The sequence below is a fragment of the Salmo salar genome, chromosome 20, assembly GCF_965601325.2.
Source record: "Salmo salar chromosome 20, fSalSal1, whole genome shotgun sequence".
NCBI classification, from domain to species: Eukaryota; Metazoa; Chordata; class Actinopteri; order Salmoniformes; family Salmonidae; genus Salmo; species Salmo salar.
The window spans coordinates 70,282,091-70,303,499 of NC_138310.1; the positions used below are offsets into that span (position 1 = coordinate 70,282,091).

General features: G+C 45.1%; 1 protein-coding gene across 2 annotated transcripts in view; it reads right to left on the reverse strand.

The window, feature by feature from the left end:
- The window catches only part of LOC106581239 (seizure protein 6 homolog), a 207,764-nt gene extending 194,223 nt beyond the window's left edge, over positions 1 to 13,541 (reverse strand). The window contains exon 1 of one of the 2 annotated variants that reach the window (XM_082966698.1): positions 13,152 to 13,541. In XM_082966698.1, coding sequence (XP_082822824.1) covers positions 13,152 to 13,224 — 73 coding nt within the window. In that variant the 5' untranslated portion in view covers positions 13,225 to 13,541. The remainder of the gene's footprint in view (positions 1 to 13,151) is intronic. The other variant, XM_082966697.1, reaches the window with a different exon arrangement.
- Between the last annotated feature and the right edge of the window lie 7,868 nt (positions 13,542 to 21,409).

Sequence of the window (21,409 nt, forward strand, 5' to 3'; positions counted from 1 at the left end):
GCTGCCAGAGTGGCCCGACTGCCTGGAACGGCCAGAGCCTGAGCCGCCTCCAGGATAGGTGGGTTGGGGAGGGAGGGTGTAGCACAGTGCCGTCGGTGACGGCAGCCACCCTCCCTTCCCTCCCTTATTGTTTAGGGGTTATTGTTTATGGGTTTTTTGTTGCTGTTTTTCTGTTGGTAGGTGCATTCCGGGGTCTGCACCTTGAGGGGGGGGGGGGGGGGGGGGGTACTGTCACGTCCTGACCAGCAGATGGAGCTAGTGTTTTAGTTTTGGTCAGGACGTGGCATGTTTGTGTTGGGTATGTTTGTATTGTTGATTGGGACTTCCAATTGAAGGCAGGTGTGTGGAGTTGCCTTTGATTGGAAGTCCTATATAGGTGTGTGTGTTTTTCTTTGGGGTTGTGGGTGGTTGTTTTGCACTGCGTTTGTTAGCCTGCAAACTGTTGCTGTCGTGTTATTGTTTTCCTGTGGATGCCTTACTTGAGTCTATTAAAGTATGAGTATTCACAGTCTCGCTGCGCCTTGGTCCTCTTCTCTCCAGTACGACATTTTCAAGGATGAGTACGACTTATTCCATTACAACCAGGCTACAGAGAGAACCATGAAAAGCCCTGAAAAGCTTCAGATTGCTGAGGAGGTTGGATAAACTACCAAACAGGCAACCTCACCATTGTGATGTTCAATTGTAGCAGTAGATTCATTGTATCCCACAAATTACTACTTTCAGGGAAGGAAACAAACTGTAAAATAGAGATTCCCTGTCTTTTGTTCAGGGTATTTGACCAAGGCAGAAAAACACATAGACCCATGTCCAAAGAACCATGTACAGTCCCTCAGGCCTGCCTGCCTGCTTTAGCAATATAAATATTCCCAATTACCCTCATTTCTAAATAAATAAGTGTTTTGGGGTTGAACTAAGTGTGTTTCATTTGCCTTTCTCCTCCATCCATGTCCAGGTGGTGCAGAGAAAATGGAAGATTGATTGAAAAGGCTGCTTCAGCCTTTGTTGAGAGCACACAGCCTGTGCTTTCAACATAGGAATAGAACTCGGTGCTCTGTGGATGAATGCAGGTGGCTGTCACTGTAGTAGGGCTCTCGCTCTCTCGCTCTCTCGCTGTGTGTGTGTGTGTGTGTGTGTGTGTGTGTGTGTGTGTGTGTGTGTGTGTGTGTGTGTGTGTGTGTGTGTGTGTGAGGATTACTCACATCCTCTAGCCACTCAAGACATACATAGCATTTTCCCTGCAGAGTTAATTTGTCCTGCACACTGGCTAAATAATCCCTATTTATTGACTTTCAGAAATGCCTATGAAAAAAACTTGTTTGAAATTCAGCTATTATTGACGTGGAATGCATCACAGCACAGTGTTCCCAACCTAACTAGCAGTGCCGGCTTCTGTGTAGACTTTGAAAAGGAAGATTACAATGAATAACCTTTACCCATTGAAATATACCACACATGACCTAAATTAGTTAAACTATGCACAATGAACAGGCTAAAAGTCTAGTCTCAGGTGTCTCTATGAATGCCTCTGTATAAAACCCCACTATTCTGTATACAACCTGAGCTGAGAGTGTATGCCGTAAGATTAACACCTAAACCCTGAGCTGCAGCATTTTTCTTACTTATGCAGCTCCATCTGTTTCCCTCTCTGTGCTGCGCTGCAGCCAGCCTGACAACAAGGTAAATAACAAGGATGCTGATTCCTTCCGATGGGATCTGCCGCCGTTTCCGAGGATTTACATTATTCATCTTTATTACCGCAGAGACTAGGGCTCCAAGGATACCTGACAGGGTGGAGTCACATGGTCAGTTCATTAACGACAGACAGACCTTTCTGCTCTACAGGCACGGAAGAAAGGGCATTTATGCTCCTCTTCTACTTACATCATTGCCAATGCCAATCTTGATAAGCCCAGAGTGATTTCTCCTAAAATAATATCCTTCAAAAGGTTCAGGGCCAACATTCACTCACAACCTCAGTGTTATGTTCCCTAAATCAGTTGTGAAGGATCAAATTCACAGACGCAAAGCATGCATTTAAACTCACCATGTCTTACACTAAACCATTTACAACCATATACAATAAAAACATGTTTCATGACTGGGATGTACATACAGTATTTGCGAACAGAAAAGGGGGAGAGAAAGAGTCTGTAGTATTTATATGCCAACATCTCATCACAGCAGCTTGCCTGACAGTCTCTGCTTTCATACCAACATCAAGGAGAGCATAATGGCTTGGCTAACTGTTAATAAGCAAAAGCTGTGAAACAGCATGTGAAACAGCAACACTACAAAATACGTACATATGTGGCAATGAACAGAGGGCTACTGACAATAACCTCAACAGAACACTACTGGAACTTTACAAAAATTGTTCCACATCATCTATAGTTGAAGTCTGTCAGAGCTGTATGCATCTCCACTAGGGCATGAACAGAGCTGTATGCATCTCCACTAGGGCATGAACAGAGCTGTATGCTTCTCCACTAGGGCATGAACAGAGCTGTATGCATCACCACTAGGGCATGAACAGAGCTGTATGCATCTCCACTAGGGCATGAACAGAGCTGTATGCATCTCCACTAGGGCATGAACAGAGCTGTATGCATCTCCACTAGGGCATGAACAGAGCTGTATGCATCTCCACTAGGGCATGAACAGAGCTGTATGCATCACCACTAGGGCATGAACAGAGCTGTATGCATCTCCACTAGGGCATGAACAGAGCTGTATGCATCACCACTAGGGCATGAACAGAGCTGTATGCATCACCACTAGGGCATGAACAGAGCTGTATGCATCTCCACTAGGGCATGAACAGAGCTGTATGCATCACCACTAGGGCATGAACAGAGCTGTATGCATCTCCACTAGGGCATGAACAGAGCTGTATGCATCTCCACTAGGGCATGAACAGAGCTGTATGCATCTCCACTAGGGCATGAACAGAGCTGTATGCATCTCCACTAGGGCATGAACAGAGCTGTATGCATCTCCACTAGGGCATGAACAGAGCTGTATGCATCTCCACTAGGGCATGAACAGAGCTATATGCTTCTCCACTAGGGCATGAACAGAGCTGTATGCATCTCCACTAGGGCATGAACAGAGCTGTATGCATCACCACTAGGGCATGAACAGAGCTGTATGCATCTCCACTAGGGCATGAACAGAGCTGTATGCATCTCCACTAGGGCATGAACAGAGCTGTATGCTTCTCCACTAGGGCATGAACAGAGCTGTATGCTTCTCCACTAGGGCATGAACAGAGCTGTATGCTTCTCCACTAGGGCATGAACAGAGCTGTATGCATCTCCACTAGGGCATGAACAGAGCAGCCTAATAACGCTCATTAAAAATGCTCATTCAGAGAAGAAAGAATGGAGAGGGAGGAAGGTCTCTTGTTATGTAGTAACAGCTTTAACTAACAATCTTTTTGCGTTTCGGCCTACTGTTAGTAACAATGTGATGTCCTATATGTTAGCCGTGGATGTCTGAGTTGTACTGAGTAGGACTGAGGACTGGATAGGATTCTTATGCCTTCAAGGGGAATGGAAACACTAGGAAGTAAATCTTAGCAAAGAGATGTATTCAATCCACTAATACTAAACATGTGCATTTAACATAAAAACATTTCTATATTTAGTATTTTGATCATCAACGAGGTTTATTTGAGCTATGGTCAGCACCATTTTAAATTGCCATGGTCATGACTGACACCAGTGTGTCACTGGCAGGTATCAGCAAATTGTCTGTGGTATTGAGTTTTCACACGGAGAGTGACTCGAAGAGAGTGAGGTTAGGTGCGGACAACGAAGATGGCAACAACAAGTAGTAATTCAAACATGAACTGTATAGCGCCGGGCTGTATGAATTCGCTCCCAAAGAAATCCCTTGGTAAACTACCATTGGCTGACCAAGGACCCACAACTTTTGAAGAAGTGGCTCCATGTCCTGAAGAGGAAGGACGTGCCAGCTAGAGCTAGCAGGATGTGAAGACAGGAAAGGAGTCATAGGCCTACGTTGAAGCTCTCTGCTTGCACCTTCATTTGAAATGTTGAGGGTTATGGTGTAGAGGTTACCGACCATCATCAACATCGCTGACTCTTTGGGGTCGAGCAAAAGCAACTGAACGGAGGAGGCGATGCAACACATCAATCAGATCTTTATGGGGACTGAAAGACTTTATGGTAAAAGACAAGTTTGAAGTGGGTGTGATGGTAGGAAATTACAATTACAGTAGGAGTGGTAGAGGGCCCATATTCCAAATGGATTGGGGACAGTGAACATGGTAAATACAAAAATGACTGGTGTTGACCAACTAAGAACAAACAAACAGCACTGTGACCCCTATCTACTTGACCCCTCCTGCATAAAACATGAAGGTCCAAAACATGTCTGATGAGAAGAAACAAAGTGTCTTGTTTACTTTCAGATGAGTTAGGAAGTGTTGAATGCTGCCGGTGAAAGTGTTGACCTGCTGCCTGTGGAAGTGTTGACCTGCAGACTATGGAAGTGTTGACCTGCTGACTATGGAAGTGTTGACCTGCTGCCTGAGCACACGACCAGCTCTGATATCCTCAAGGTCTGGTCTGACCTGATCCTGGTTTGCCCATCTAGATGAAGAGCCCTCCAGACAGGAGTTGGCAGTGTGAACCAGACGTGGGGAAGAGGAAGAGAGCTGTCCAAGGGCCTAATGGTTCCAGAAAGGTCCTCAGCTCTGCATGCTCACCACACGCCAGCCCCAATTAGCCAGGTGTACACAGTGTGCCAATCCATGAGAGGAGAGGGAGAGGAGAGGGAGCGAATGGGTTGGTACTGATTCCCTGCACTAATGTTTGCTCTCCTCCTCAGTGGTCAGATCGATAGAGCCACGGGTCTGAAATAGGGAGGCTGAAACTGACCGAGCTTCATGGTGAGGACGGATGAGGTAGCGAGGGAGGAGGGAAGAGGACAGCAGCTGAGGAGTGTGTAAAAAAAAGAAACATCAAACTTCATCTTAATAAGAACATTAAAAAAAGAAAACAGTCCAGCTCCGGAAACTTATCGAGTGAATTTCAATTCAAGCCTGATGTTATGTCTCTTACTGACTGTGTGTCACATGATGTTATGTCTCTTACTGACTGTGTGTCACATGATGTTATGTCTCTTACTGACTGTGTGTCACGTGATGTTATGTCTCTTACTGACTGTGTGTCACGTGATGTTATGTCTCTTACTGACTGTGTGTCACGTGATGTTATGTCTCTTACTGACTGTGTGTCACCATGATGTTATGGTCTCTTACTGACTGTGTGTCACATGATGTTATGTCTCTTACTGACTGTGTGTCACGTGATGTTATGTCTCTTACTGACTGTGTGTCACGTGATGTTATGTCTCTTACTGACTGTGTGTCACAGTGATGTTATGTCTCTTACTGACTGTGTGTCACGTGATGTTATGTCTCTTACTGACTGTGTGTCACGTGATGTTATGTCTCTTACTGACTGTGTGTCACGTGATGTTATGTCTCTTACTGACTGTGTGTCACGTGATGTTATGTCTCTTACTGACTGTGTGTCACGTGATGTTATGTCTCTTACTGACTGTGTGTCACGTGATGTTATGTCTCTTACTGACTGTGTGTCACGTGATGTTATGTCTCTTACTGACTGTGTGTCACGTGATGTTATGTCTCTTACTGACTGTGTGTCACGTGATGTTATGTCTCTTACTGACTGTGTGTCACGTGATGTTATGTCTCTTACTGACTGTGTGTCACGTGATGTTATGTCTCTTACTGACTGTGTGTCACGATGATGTTATGTCTCTTACTGACTGTGTGTCACGTGATGTTATGTCTCTTACTGACTGTGTGTCACGTGATGTTATGTCTCTTACTGACTGTGTGTCACATGATGTTATGTCTCTTACTGACTGTGTGTCACATGATGTTATGTCTCTTACTGACTGTGTGTCACGTGATGTTATGTCTCTTACTGACTGTGTGTCACGTGATGTTATGTCTCTTACTGACTGTGTGTCACGTGATGTTATGTCTCTTACTGACTGTGTGTCACATGATGTTATGTCTCTTACTGACTGTGTGTCACATGATGTTATGTCTCTTACTGACTGTGTGTCACGTGATGTTATGTCTCTTACTGACTGTGTGTCACATGATGTTATGTCTCTTACTGACTGTGTGTCACATGATGTTATGTCTCTTACTGACTGTGTGTCACATGATGTTATGTCTCTTACTGACTGTGTGTCACGTGATGTTATGTCTCTTACTGACTGTGTGTCACGTGATGTTATGTCTCTTACTGACTGTGTCTCACGTGATGTTATGTCTCTTACTGACTGTGTGTCACATGATGTTATGTCTCTTACTGACTGTGTGTCACATGATGTTATGTCTCTTACTGACTGTGTGTCACGTGATGTTATGTCTCTTACTGACTGTGTGTCACATGATGTTATGTCTCTTACTGACTGTGTGTCACATGATGTTATGTCTCTTACTGACTGTGTGTCACGTGATGTTATGTCTCTTACTGACTGTGTGTCACGTGATGTTATGTCTCTTACTGACTGTGTCAGGTCATTTGCCCAAGCAACACAATGCAAATGGGAGGCAGGATTTATTTACATTATGGAGACAGCCTGGAGAGTAATGAATGAGGACATGGGCCAGAGTGCAGACTTGATTGGCCATTGATGTGTAATAAATGTCCCCAAGCCTCTCAGCAGCCAGCTAGCCGGGAGAGAAACCAAAGACTGCTCTGTGATATCACCAGTCATTCACACATGAATAGTGTTAATGTTCTTTAGCTCTGCTTTCAGACCAGACCCACGGTACTGAGTGTTCAAGTAGAACAGGAGAAAGAACTGGAGAAACACAGGGTGGTTCTGTGCAGTATGGAACAGAGAGGCAGGACAACAAAGGAAGAGGTTTGCTTCTTTTTTGTGATGGTACAAGCCATGTAGAAATACACCAGAGCAGAAATGATGTTTGAAGATGACAGGGGGCTGCATTCACGGTAATGGAGTGTAAATGGATAGAGTTTAGAATTACTCAGATGTATAACTCGAGGGCTTTTGTCACAAACGGGACATAATGTTCCATTCAAAGATGGGGATATGGTAAACCAGATGAACACAGCCTTCAGAAAACCTGCATTGACTGACAGCAGCTGGGGTATAAATCATGCAGAGAGGAAAAGATGGAGGAGAAGAGAAAGAGTGTTTGGTTCCACCGTCCTCTCACTACCTCACCACACCGCCTGGGACGTGTCTAAAGCTCTATCAGACTGAGCCCTCTTCCTTCCCCGGGAGACGGGAACCAACGGCTGCTTTACAATAACACTCATTTCCAATTGAGTGTGTCAAAAGTGAAACTCCCCGCAATTTGGAGGGTATACATGGTCTGAATAGCCTCTGATGGCACAGCAAGAAGCACATTGGGACAGGTTAATCACTCATAATGTGTTGAACATTTTCAATTCTCCCAAATGATATCATTTTCATCAGATCTCGAGAGCATCTATGGTGTTTAATTAAAAGAGATGTTCCCTCTTTCCAGCTTTTTCTTTCCTACGCCATGAAGCAATGCTGATTCCATCAGATCATTGACACCCAGAGCAAATAGCTTTTTATCTGAGGCAGGGAAAAGGAGAGAGGAACGAGGAGGGAGAGGGAGGGAGAGAGAGAGAGAGAGAGAGAGAGAGGAAGGAAGGAAGCTGGGTGGAAGTTTATCGCTTATCTCAGGGGCTCCATAATGGTGAGTTTATTCTGAGAATATCAGTGGAATGGCTGAGAAGGGGCTTCTGCAACACTTGCGGCCAGAGTTCACATTGTGAGTTCACACTGATTTTTAATAGCCAGTAATTAGGGGGGGAGGAAGTTAAAAAAGCTGAGCAGAGCTCGATTGTGATTTATTTTTGCATGAGTGTGTGTGTGTTTGCGTGCATACACACATACAGACAGATAAAGTGTTTGCGTGTTATAGGGAGAAAAACAACCACTACGATTAGAAGAGATTACTGATTGTGACATATTCAGGTCAAGCTCAGAGTTCTGACATGGAAAGCTAAACTAAAACATCAAAGACAGCAAAAATGAGGGCTTCATAATTGGACACTGTGCCAAGCCTCGGACATCAGACTTGGCTTCAGGTTGATGTAGCTTGTTCTGATATTCCAATACAGAGTGATTGACAATGACTTCAAATCTGAAAAATGTATAATCTCTAACATTGATTTACTTTCTTTTACACACACATACATACACACACACACACACATACACACATGCTCGTTCTCAAACCTACCCTTCCTCCCACTTCTGGGTATCTGGGGTGATTTATCATTGCAAAATGAAAAGCTGTGCTCTGAGCTCACACAGAACAGAGAATACAGGCGGGAGCTTTTGTTCAATTCACTACATTACATGCATACTTCCTATGTTCAGATCTAATCGATTCAATACGTTAAAACAGGAGGATTCATTTCTATGTACATGCGTGTGTTTCCATGTGTGTGTGTGTACTCCAAGGGTGTGCATCTATGTGTGTGTGTACATGTGTTTGATGTTGTTCTAGCTGTTGCCAGTCTTTCCTGCACCAGCCGTATGTGTCTCTCTCTCTCTCTCCCCCCTCTCTTTCTCTCTCTCTATCTCAAATAGCCATGCTGATCTCCCATCAGATCTGTGTCAGTAGATGACAGAGGTGGCAATGCAGGGAATTGCATCCAGACCCCCAGCCCTCCAGCCCTTCATTCCCCCAGGTCCCCAGCCCTCCAGACCCCCATCCCTCCAGCCCTTCAGACCTCCAGACCCCCAGCCCTCCAGCCCTCCAACCCTTCAGACCCCCAGCCCTCCAGACCCACAGCCCTCCAGACCCACAGCCCTCCAGCCCACTAGACCCCTAGCCCCCCAGCCCTCCAGCCCTCCAGACCCCATCCCTCCAGCCCTTCAGACCTCCAGACCCCCAGCCCTCCAGACATCCAGTCCTCCAGACCCCCAACCCTCCAGCCCTCCAGACCTCCAGACCCCAAACCCTCCAGCCCTTCAGTCCCCCAGGTCCCCAGCCCTCCAGACCCACATCCATCCAGCCCTTCAGACCTCCAGACCCCCAACCCTGCAGACCCCCAGACCCCCAGCCCTCCAGACATCCAGTCCTCCAGACCCCCAGCCCTCCAGACCCCCAGCCCTCCAGACCCCCAAACCCCAGCCCTCCAGCCCCCCAGCCCTGCAGACCCCCAGCCCTCCAGACATCCAGTCCTCCAGCCCTTCAGACCTCCAGACCCCCAGCCCTCCAGCCCTCCAACCCTTCAGACCCCCAGCCCTCCAGACCCACAGCCCTCCAGACCCACAGCCCTCCAGCCCACTAGACCCCTAGCCCCCCAGCCCTCCAGCCCTCCAGCCCTCCAGACCCCATCCCTCCAGCCCTTCAGACCTCCAGACCCCCAGCCCTCCAGACATCCAGTCCTCCAGACCCCCAACCCTCCAGCCCTCCAGACCTCCAGACCCCAAACCCTCCAGCCCTTCAGTCCCCCAGGTCCCTAGCCCTCCAGACCCACATCCCTCCAGCCCTTCAGACCTCCAGACCCCCAACCCTGCAGACCCCCAGACCCCCAGACCCCCAGCCCTCCAGACATCCAGTCCTCCAGACCCCCAGCTCTCCAGACCCCCAAACCCCCAGCCCTCCAGCCCCCCAGCCCTGCAGACCCCCAGCCCTCCAGACATCCAGTCCTCCAGACCCCCAGCCCTCCAGACCTCCAAATCCCCAGCCCCCCAGATCCCAGCCCTCCAGCCCCCCAGCCCTGCAGACCCCCAGCCCTCCAGACCCCCAGCCCTCCAGCCCTTCAGTCCTCCAAACCCACAGCCCTCCAGACCCCCAGCCTTCCATTCCTCCAGTTCAGTGCCAGGCAAGTTTTTTTTAATCAGGGCCTCAATCTGGAGAAAATAAACATGGAGCGTGACCCCAAAACTCAGACATGATCAAAACTCCCCTTTCCAGTCCACTGTCCCCCCACTCATACGTCATGGTGGTGCCAGAGAGTTGTGGGAGGTGTCTTAGCACAGGGAGCCGTCTCACACGGACATTATAAGGGGCAGAGAGGAATAGGATGTTCCTGGGAGAGGGAACTGATTCTCTCCTGTCCCCATTATGATTACAGTCCACCCCGAGGACCATTACCAAGAGGGGATGCTCAAAAGCGACAGCATCAATGGCCTCATGCGCCCCCTAACGGCCAATACAGACACAGCACTCTGCAGTGTCAATGATAGCTCTGATTGTATTGTAATTTTCATTATTATCAGAGAGGAGCAGTAGGGGGTGTGCATTCTCGCTGTGAGCAGACACAAACGGCCACTTCCCTTATGATTCTCACAAACACAGCATAAAACCAGTAGAAACACACAATGTACTTTGAAACAGCATGTTGACATCAGAGCCCCTGACACACAACTACGCAGGCTTATGCATCCCGCCCTCAATTAATGCAGCCTATGAGATAAATTACATCTATGGACAGATTGTATACACACTGAGTGTACAAAACATTATGAACACCTTCCTAATATTAAGTTGCATCCCCTTTTGCCATCAGAACTGCCTCAATTCATCGGAGCATGGTCTCTACAAGGTGTCGAAAGCATTCCACAGGGATGCTGGCCCATGTTGACTCCAATGCTTCCCACAGTTATGTCAAGTTGGCTGGATGTCCTTTGGGTGGTGGACCCTTCTTGATACACACGGGAAACTGTTGAGCATGAAAAACCCAGCAGCGTTGCAATTCTTGACAAACACAAACCAGTGCGCCTGGCACCTATTACCATACCCCATTCACCTTCTGAATGGCACACATACACAATCCATGTCTCAATTGTCTCAAGGCTTACAAATACTTTTTTAACCTGTCTCCTCCCCTTCATCTACACTGGTTGAAGTGGATTTAACAGGTGACATCAATAAGGGATCATAGCTTTCACCTGGATTTACCTGGTCAGTCTATGTCATGGAAAGTGCAGGTGTTCTTAATGTTTTGTACACTCATTGACATTGACACAACAACAAAAAAAGATGGAGGATTACTGACCAACCTAAAGTCAACCTATATTTACCTATACTCACCCATTCCTCATCAATTTGTCACCCATTTTTAGCACAGCACAATGCTATCAATTTAATATGGGCTCCTGCTTTTAGCTCACTGAACCTCTCGCTCAGTGCTCAATCTGGACTGATGGAGCCTCACATTAGCTAGAGTGCTTTTACAGGTGCTTCTGTTCTGCAGTAAAGTGCAGCTTCAGAGGTTCAATAGAAGGTGACTGATAAGGACAGGGAGGCCCACGGACCTCTGAGATCATAAGGTCAGGCTGATAACTTGGGATCAATGCAGAATATGATGCAACATTCTCTCTGGAGCCAGGTTTTCCCAGCTGCAGGCATGAAGAAGCTGTAGTAGCTATTAGTTTTATGGAATATCGAATACCTATTAGTAAAACACCTGGATCTAAAAATCTGTGTAAATTGGGGTTATAATAGGTTGATGTATTACTTTATCAGGTAAATACTGTATGTGCATGATTCTTCCAAAGTCTGACATCTCATCCCGCAACATAGATACCCTCCCTTTTTTTTCCTTTGCTAATTTCCTGTTCCATTCTATCAAACATCTCAAAAGTCAATTCAATTCAATGACCAATTTTTTTAAAATATTCTACAGTATTTATTTTCAATGAGGATTTTACAATTCTTTAATTTGAATTTCAATCATTTCTGATATGACATGAACGGAAATGTAATAGTTTCCAGCCCTGCACAGGGTCACTAAAATATGGGAACAAAACAGAATAGAACAAATTCAGCAGATTGGACAGAAACGTCTGATGGGTCCGTCATGATCGACGTTGTGTGACATGCATGTTTATGTGAGACTCATGTGAAGCACACCATGGGTGCAAGTCAAGACCAAACCTTTTAATACATATTTATGTGGGTAGAATGATCAGATGCAGGCCGAGAAAATATTGTCTGGTTGTCTTCATAGGTTTATCTATTCCTCTTTAAACTATCCCAACCACCCTACCCGTACAGTGCGCAGCTCGAGGATTGTCAATAAGATAAGATAGTACTTTAATAAATTAATGTCGTCAAATCAAAAGCATGAATAGTGCAGCCAGCTGTAAAACCAATGCAAATCAGTGCATGTCATTCCAATGGGGCGACAGGGTAGCCTAGTGGTTAGAGCGTTGGACTAGCAATCGAAAGGTGTCGTTCTGCCCCGGAACCCACTGTTCCTAGGCCGTCATTGAAAATAGGAATTTGTTCTTAACTCACCTGCCTAGTTAAATAAAGGTAAAATAAATAAAAAATCTTAGAACTAATACATATTATTTCATGATTAGATCTCCTTTGAACAGATTTTTTAAAATATGAAATAGAAGTTGACACATTAATCATGAATTATTCAAAATGATTGGCCCGCTGTGAAGCAAGAATTAATTATATTTTCCATCCATGTAGGTAATAATAATTACCGATTGAAATACACTTCAAAGGGATGATATTTGAGACTAATTAAGATACGTTTACCACACTTAATTAGTCTAAGTTTGTTTAACAGTTATTACAATACTTACAATTATTTAAAGTTTGGATTTGGAACTTGCTAAATTACAATCACTAGTCAATGTATAACTTTTTTAAGGAAATTAGTGTATTTAACTAACCTTATAGCCGATTGCAATTAGTAAGGCTTGTTGTGAATTCTTCATTGCAGGCAATAAATAGGCTACTGTATGACCCAACACTATAAAATATCCTAATACTATAGAAAGTAATATGCTACAACATCTGCCTTTAACAGGACGATATGTATATACGTTTTATCCTCTCCTCAACATGAATGATTCGAGAATAATTGCCATAACGGTGGAGGGGACCATTTAAACCTCATTAAAGGAGGAAACACGGCTGATAGCCGACTGACCTCCCACAAACACATCTCCATCTGTACTTTCCCAGATAACCTACCAACAAAAATTGGATACAGTGGCACCATAACACAGGCGGGTCGGGAACAGAATTGCATTGCAATATACATGTGCGTAAGCAACCAAATAGCCTTCCGTTATATTATTGAGCATCTTACCTTTAGCGCCTATGTCAGTCATCATTGCAAAGAGAACCATCAGAACGACTATGTAATCTCGTGCCGCACTCATGCTTGCTTTCAGTATTGGTCCTCTGCTAATAGAAAGGAATGTCCTTGGGATCAACACTTTTCCTTAAAATGAAATAGAGACTGCTCGTACACCGCAAAAGCCACTTGCTGTGAGACCTCGGGATCGCATACTGCGCAGCACGGGCGCTCCACTGAGAGCTATGTTCTCATGTGGTTATCAGCTGATAGACAGAGACTGTTCAATTTCAACGTTCGCTACATCGATAGATAGATCGTTGGGTATGCCTTTCTCTTTCTTCAAGTCAGCGCACCACGGTCGTTTCAGCACCGCGGACAGCTCCTAGCGACAGCAACTGGAACAACTGAATTCAGAACCATGGAAAGTTTGTACCGTTACCATACATAATGTAATACTACCCTCGTGTAAATTACCTCCGTATGACAATGGCTGTGTTTACTTCATTACCTTTGATTGTAACATCAATTGACAAATCGACTACACCCGTTTTCAATCGATTACAAACTGATAATTACTGTGAACGCTAACAGTCTTGTTAACAGGCACAATGTAGCACTAGCATTACAATGAAAACATCATGTTGCTCCTAGTTGTAGAACTGTAAATACGTTGTTTATGTTATTCGTGAAAAAGTATTAGTATTTCTGGAAATAGATACATCTGCACGAGGGAGAGAGAGAAAGAGACAGTAGACCGACGGGTTTAATAATATAGAATTGTTAAGAGATGCTGCCAGTGCTAAGGTACTGGGAATGGTATTAATTTAATGGTAATGCAGGTCGCCTTTATTCTGTGTGTTTCACCTAGGGGGGAATGTCCTTTCTTTCTCCTGAAACCTGTTTACTGTTTGTGGGACCACACACTGGGTACACTGCCTCAGATTCCTAACCATTCAAAGCCTGTTAATAAAACTAGCAATTTAGACTAAATAGAAGGACATTTTTGAAGACCTTAAACTCTAAAGCTCTTGATGTGTAGTAGATTCTTGCTAAAAAAGTATATCTTGCCTCATGTTGGATTTGTTTTTCCAGGCTTTGTGTGTGTGTGTGTGTGTGTGTGTGTGTGTGTGTGTGTGTGTGTGTGTGTGTGTGTGTGTGTGTGTGTGTGTGTGTGTGTGTGTGTGTGTGTGTGTGTGTGTGTGTGTGTGTGTGTGTGTGTGTGTGGGTGTGTGTGTGTGTGTGTGTGTGTGTGCGTATTGTACACTGAACAAAAATAGAAACGCAACATGTAAAGTGTTTGTCGCATGTTTCATGAGCTGAAATAAAAGATCCCAGAAGTTTTCCATACACACAACAAGCTTTATGTCCATCAAATGTTGTGCACAAATGTATTTAATTCCCTTTTAGTGAGCATTTATCATTTGCCAAGATAATCCATTCACCTGACAGGTGTGGCATATCAAGAAGCTGACTGAACCGCATGATCATTACACAGGTGCACCTTGTGCTGGGGCCAATAAAATGCCTCTAAAATGTGCAGTCTTGTCACACAACACAGTTGTTTTAGGGAATTTGGCAATATGTCCAACCAGCCTCACAACCTCAGACCACACGTAACCACACCAGCCCAGGACCGCCACATCCAGCTTCTTCACCTGCAGGATCATCTGAGACCAGCCACCCGGACAGCTGATCAAACTGTGGGTTTGCACAACCGAAGAAAACCGTCTCAGGGAAGTTCATTTGCATGCTCGTCGTCCTACACCAGTCTGACCTGATTGCAATTTGGCGTCATAACTGACTTCAGTTGCCAAATGCTCACCTTCAATGGCCACTGGTATGCTGGAGAAGTGTGCTCATCGCGGATGAATCCTGTTGTCAGCTGTACAGGGCAGATGGCAGACAGCTTGTATGGCTTCCTGTGGTCGAGCGGTTTGCTGATGTCAACGTTGTGAACAGAGTGCCCCATGGTGGTGGAGTGGTTATGGTATGTGCAGGCATAAGCTACGGACAACGAACACAATTGTATTGTTTCAGCATGATAATGCACGACCCCATGGTGCCAATATCTGTACACAATTCCTGGAAGATGAAAATGTCTGTGTTCTTCCATGGCCTGCATACTCACCAGACATGTCACCCATTGAGCATTTGTGCGATGCTCTGGATCGATGTGCATGACAGCGTGTTCCAGTTCCTCCTAATATTCAGCAACTTCGCACAGTCAACGAAGAGGAGTGGAAAGACATTCCACAGGCCACTAACAACAGTCTGATCAACTCTATGTGAAGGAGATGTGTCGCGCTGCATGAGGCAAATGGTGGTCACACCAGATACTGACTGGTTTTCTGATCCAGACTGCTACCTATTTTTTTAAAGGTGCCTGTGACCAACAGATGCATATCTGTATTCCCACTCATCTGAAATCCATAGAGTAAGGCCTAATGAATGTATTTCAATTGACTGATTTCCTTATATGAACTGTAACTCAGTAAAATCTTTGAAATTGTTGCATGTTGCGTTTCTATTTTTGTTCAGTGTATTTTGTAAATTGTGTGTATGCGAAAGAGACGTTGCGAAAGAGACGTTGGTTTCAACGCTGTCAGGTAGCCTCACGGTTAAGCGCATTGGGCCAGTAACTACAAGGTCACTGGTTCAAATCCACAAGCTGACTAGGTGAAACAAATCAGTTGCTGTGCCCTTAAGCAAGGCAGCTAACCCTGGTTGTTTTGGATAAGAGTGTCGGCTAAAAGACGTAAACGTAATGTCAAATGTGTATGTCTTGCTTTATTTCAAATGAGGGTGCTGCTAAATGTAGCACTGAACAAGAGTGGCATGCTGTGCGGACACAGAGCAGCTGAGTACTCTGGGTAACTGATCTCACTGGCTGTGTTTGAATGGGACCTTATTCACTATATATCGCTATAGGGAAAAGAGGGCCATTTCAGACGCAGCTACTCTCTTAGTTTGTATGTGTCGACCCTCAGCTATCGATTGTCTCACCATGAGAATGAGTATGGTATGGTGTTTTTACAGAGACAACATTAGATTCCAAACGAACAAATGTAGGCTGTGTCTCAAACTAACCTCTGGCATAGGAACTAGATTTACATTCTCAATGCTGGCTTTGCCCACAAAATCAGATATAAGTAGCCACACACACACTGTAAACAAATATGTTCATACATACTCAAATAGTAACAATAGGATTATAATCAAAAGATTGCACTATGAATAATTGTATTCAAACTATATTCAAATTATGTGCAAGAGTAAAATCTTATTTCATACCATCTGATACATTTAAATACTGCAGTTTCTACAATCCTTTCCTGTATGCTCATTCCTCCACAACAATAGTTTTCTCTTTGTCAATTTGTGTAATGTCTTGAGGAATCTAATAAGCCCAACATGGTATTGTGCCAGTCATGGTTTAGCTCTGAGCTCAGGGAGTTAGCTGTCTTTAGATGTTGCTCTGCTCTGGTTCTGCTGAAATCCCACGCTCTCCACTCAAAGTCTGCCAATCACACTGTCACTCACTGTCCCAGCATAGACAGCAGCCATTGGAACAGAAAATCAAATCACATACGAAAGCTCTTCATTGTGTGCTTTGGTGAAAGGCTGCAAAAGGCTAGGAGACAGAAAACTATCACAGTAAATATCCAAGGTTTTGGACTTAACTGGTTTTTAGATCATAGGGTTGACCAACGCCTGGGTGACCAACTACAAAAGTAGGCCTTGTGTTATATTGTCCAGTAAATAAATCAGATCCTTATACTCATCCTGCAAGTAACACTAATTAACTCACCCTATTGGCTTCATGTTATTTAATTGAATGCAAAATGGGAGTAATACTGGCACCAAATACCCTCCCTTCCTCCCTCCCCCTCCTCCACTCTTCCCTTCCTCCCCCCCCCCTCCCCCCTCCCCACTCCTCCTCTCCTCCCCTCCTCCCTTCCTCCCTCCCCCTCCTCCACTCTTCCCTTCCTCCCCTACCCCCTACCCCCTACCCACTCCTCCCCTCCATTCCTCCGCCTTCCTCCACTCCCCTCCCCTACCCCTTCCCCTCCCCCTCCACCCATACCTCTTCCCCTCCCCACTCCTCCCCTACCCCTTCCCCTCCCCCCTCCCCACTCCTCCTCTCCTCCCCTCCTCCCTTCCTCCTATATTAAAGCATCTCTCCACCTTCAGGGGCCTATTTGTCTTAATAAGGAAAAGTGTCCTTGCCAGCTCTATTAGACATCCATCCCCTGAATACATTTCCATTCTGCCCCAAGGATAGATCCCAGTCGCTTCCTTCCTGATGAAGGTATTCTGGCTGCGCAGTCTGTCTGGCACAACAAGGGAATAAGGAAAAAAGAGACAAAAAAATAATCTAATCAAGGTTTTATTTGGCATGATATGCTATGTGGTATAAATAACTAGTTTTCTTTATGCCTCAATACAGACACGGACAGCTTTCTAAGTGGAATACGAAGTATGTACATAACATATCAAGGTGAGACAGTGGGAATCATTAGGGTTTTTGAGATAATGATGTTTCTGGTCATAGCATATCATGTACCAATTGCTTTTATTATGTTGTTCATCCATTCATCCATTTATCGATTATAAAATAAAGACTTTAAAGTTACATATCCTAACAATTTGTATGCAACATCCACAACTAGTTTTCAATTCGTCAAAAAATTGTAGCTGTTTGAACATTCCAACTACGCTCTGCTCAGTGAAGAGTGCTCTACTAATTCTTCCCTCTGTCAGCGTGAGGCAGACAGACTGCACCTTGACCAGGTGTGAGCTGCATAACCAAGACTCCCCTCACCAACCCTGTTGTCACACTACTATTAGTCAAGAGAGAGGAACTGTCTGGAGTCCCCTGTCTCTGATTCAGAGGTGGAAAGAGAAGGGAAAGACAAGGCCTCAGACACAGATCCTCATCCTCTGGCTCTCTTCCTACCACCACTCGCACCTCCACCCTCCTTCTCCAGGTACACATTCATCTCCACCACCCCCACCTCCACCCTCCTTCTCCAGGGACACATTCATCTCCACCACCCCCACCTCCACCCTCCTTCTCCAGGGACACATTCATCTCCACCACCCCCACCCCCCACCTCCACCCTCCTTCTCCAGGGACACATTCATCTCCACCACCCCCACCTCCACCCTCCTTCTCCAGGGACATATTCATCTCCACCAGCCCCACCTCCCCCCTCCTTCTCCAGGGACACATTCATGTCCACCACCCCCACCTCCACTCTCTTTCTCCAGGGACACATTATCTCCACCAGCCCCACCTCCCCCCTCCTTCTCCAGGGACACATTCATGTCCACCACCCCCACCTCCACCCTCTTTCTCCAGGGACACATTATCTCCACCAGCCCCACCTCCACCCTCCTTCTCCAGGGACACATTCATGTCCACCACCCCCATCTCCACCCTCTTTCTCCAGGGACACATTATCTCCACCAGCCCCACCTCCCCCCTCCTTCTCCAGGGACACATTCATGTCCACCACCCCCACCTCCACCCTCTTTCTCCAGGGACACATTATCTCCACCAGCCCCACCTCTACCCTCCTTCTCCAGGGACATATTCATCTCCACCACCCCCACCTCCACCCTCCTTCTCCAGGGACATATTCATCTCCACCAGCCCCACCTCCCCCCTCCTTCTCCAGGGACACATTCATGTCCACCACCCCCACCTCCACCCTCTTTCTCCAGGGACACATTATCTCCACCAGCCCCACCTCCACCCTCCTTCTCCAGGGACACATTCATCTCCACCACCTCCATGCAACGGGAAGCAGAAACCATTTAGCTTGGGGGAATGGAGAGCCTTGCACCATGGCGACACCTGTCTCAAATAATAATTGTTTCACATGGTGCTTCTGTGTATGCTGACTGGTTCAACAACAAAACATAGAAGAAAAAATGGTGAATTGGTTGGTAGAGGATGAAATCCACTGAACCTGCAACTTCTGCGCTCAAAACTAATTTGTTTCAAATAAATACACTTTCTCTTTCGTTTTCGAGTTTAATTTTGTATGGACACCAGTTTTGACAATCTCTTTGGGTGAGCCGGTAATCTCCTTGAACTGAAACCTTCACAGATGCCAAAAAAGTCTCATTATTATGTGATGAAAAATCTAACTAAACCTCCTGTATTTCAGGTATAGCTAACACATATAAAATGACTTCCTTAAAATGATGCAGGCTTCATATGGTGTATCCTTACTATCTCCAAGACTGTTGTGCATCTTGTCAAGACATAGTGCATTCTACCAGGTAAAGTCCTGACAGACTCATTTCTCTACATATCTTCACAGCTTCCTGCTTTCTCAGACCAGCAGTTTCATTTTCACAGGGCGCTGCAGAGCCTACAGCAAATCTGATCTGCACTGACATTCCTCATCCCCAAATAAAAGCTAAAGGGCAAAGTTCATCTGTAGTGTCCTGGACACAGCCTGGGGGCAAAACCACCACAGCATGCAGAAGGTACTTTGAGTACAGTTTTTACTCATTTCGAAGAACAATCTTCAAGAAGCCTTTTAAGTGGATCCCCTGGAACCTCGAATCAAGTTAACTATATCACTTCAGATTTAGGCCAGCATGAGGAAGCAGCTTCACAGACATGAACTATTAAGTGTTTTAGGTTATTTTCTATGTGATAAAGGGTTTCAAAGTAGAGGGAATTCAACACAATGTGTATCATGAACATAGCCTTGACATTTTCAACACAATTCCATTGAACAATAGAAATGACCTATGTATGTTACTGAATATTAAACTATCTTTTGTAGGATGATTCTGGGCTTTGTCCCCCTGTGTTTTTCATTAGTGAGTCTCTGCTTGTCTGGCAGCTCCAGAGGGAGAGATATCGACAGCTGTCCCTACCTCCCCCGTTGAGACCCAGGCTACCCAGAGATATGGTATTTAATGATGGAGTGTATACTATTCCAGAAAATGTTTCATGAATGCAGGTTTGAAACGGCTGGCTTAATAAATATTCCTAACGGACAAACAACATATTCCAAAATATAGTCATGTGTGTGTCTCTGTTGATGGCCATAATCATCAGCCTCTCGTGTATGACAGAGAATAAAGGTTGAACATTCTAAACAGTATTACAGAACAATCACTGTTACCAATATACATGATCAGCGTCAGGGCAGGTTGCATAATGGCAGATCACTGGTTTATAAATGCAAGGTCACACATTAACATGTGCACACACACAAACACACACACAAATATTACAGCCAAAAGCCCTTATCCAAGAGCACACTCCAGAAGCAAAGGTAATCCCGTTCTCCCTGAGTGATCATAAATCTATCTGTGCACCAAAGAGCAGAAATTAAATTGGCAGCAATAGGGCCATGGAGAGATGGAACCTTCCCCATCTAATCCTCAACCCATTCATGTACAGAGGAGAGGAGATGAGCACTCCAGTGGAATCATTAGCCCAACGGAGACATAAAGTAGGGGGAAGGGGGAATGATTTGGGTCAAACAGAACAGATGTATTCTGGGCGACATTTTAAAACATTTGCTCTGTCTACATTATGGTGTACCATCACATAGCCTATAAGACAACAAACTACCCCTGTTTGGTGCTTATATTCTCTTACCTCTACGGGCACAGCTACCAGCTGAAAGATACTCAGTCTGTGAGGCAAAGGGGGTAAAGCGCAAGCTATTTATTATTCATGGTTCTTCAGTTATTCATTAGACAGACCTGAGCCTCCTCCTGTAGTGTTGGCTTGGGCAATCATGAATTTATACACCAGGTACATTATATTTAAACATGACTTGAAATAAATAGCTGGCACTAAATGCCAGGTAAATAGCACTAGAATGGTACTTGAGGTTCTGACTGGTGCGGAATGTTATTTTTAAGCTTGACTTTTTCTAATATGGAGCTGTACTACATCTTGTTTTCCACCATTCTCTGGGCAACATCTATCCAGGTGACCAAATAGCAAAAATGGGGAGAAGTCTAGAAGCATGACAGTAGCCATACATTAAACATTTAGAGCTAACCCCAAAAGTTTAGCAAGCATTGATATTTTTTGTCTAAATTGTAAAGGTCGCAAAAAGCCAACCTGCACATTTTCTCTGGAAACTTGTAAGTGGAAAATGTGAACAGAGTTTACGTAATAGAGTAGCTCCCAACATCAAAGAAATGTTGACTGCAAATGTTTTCCCCTTGAGTCACTAAAACTTCTGCAACAACATCATCCTTATCCATTCAAACAGTTCCTG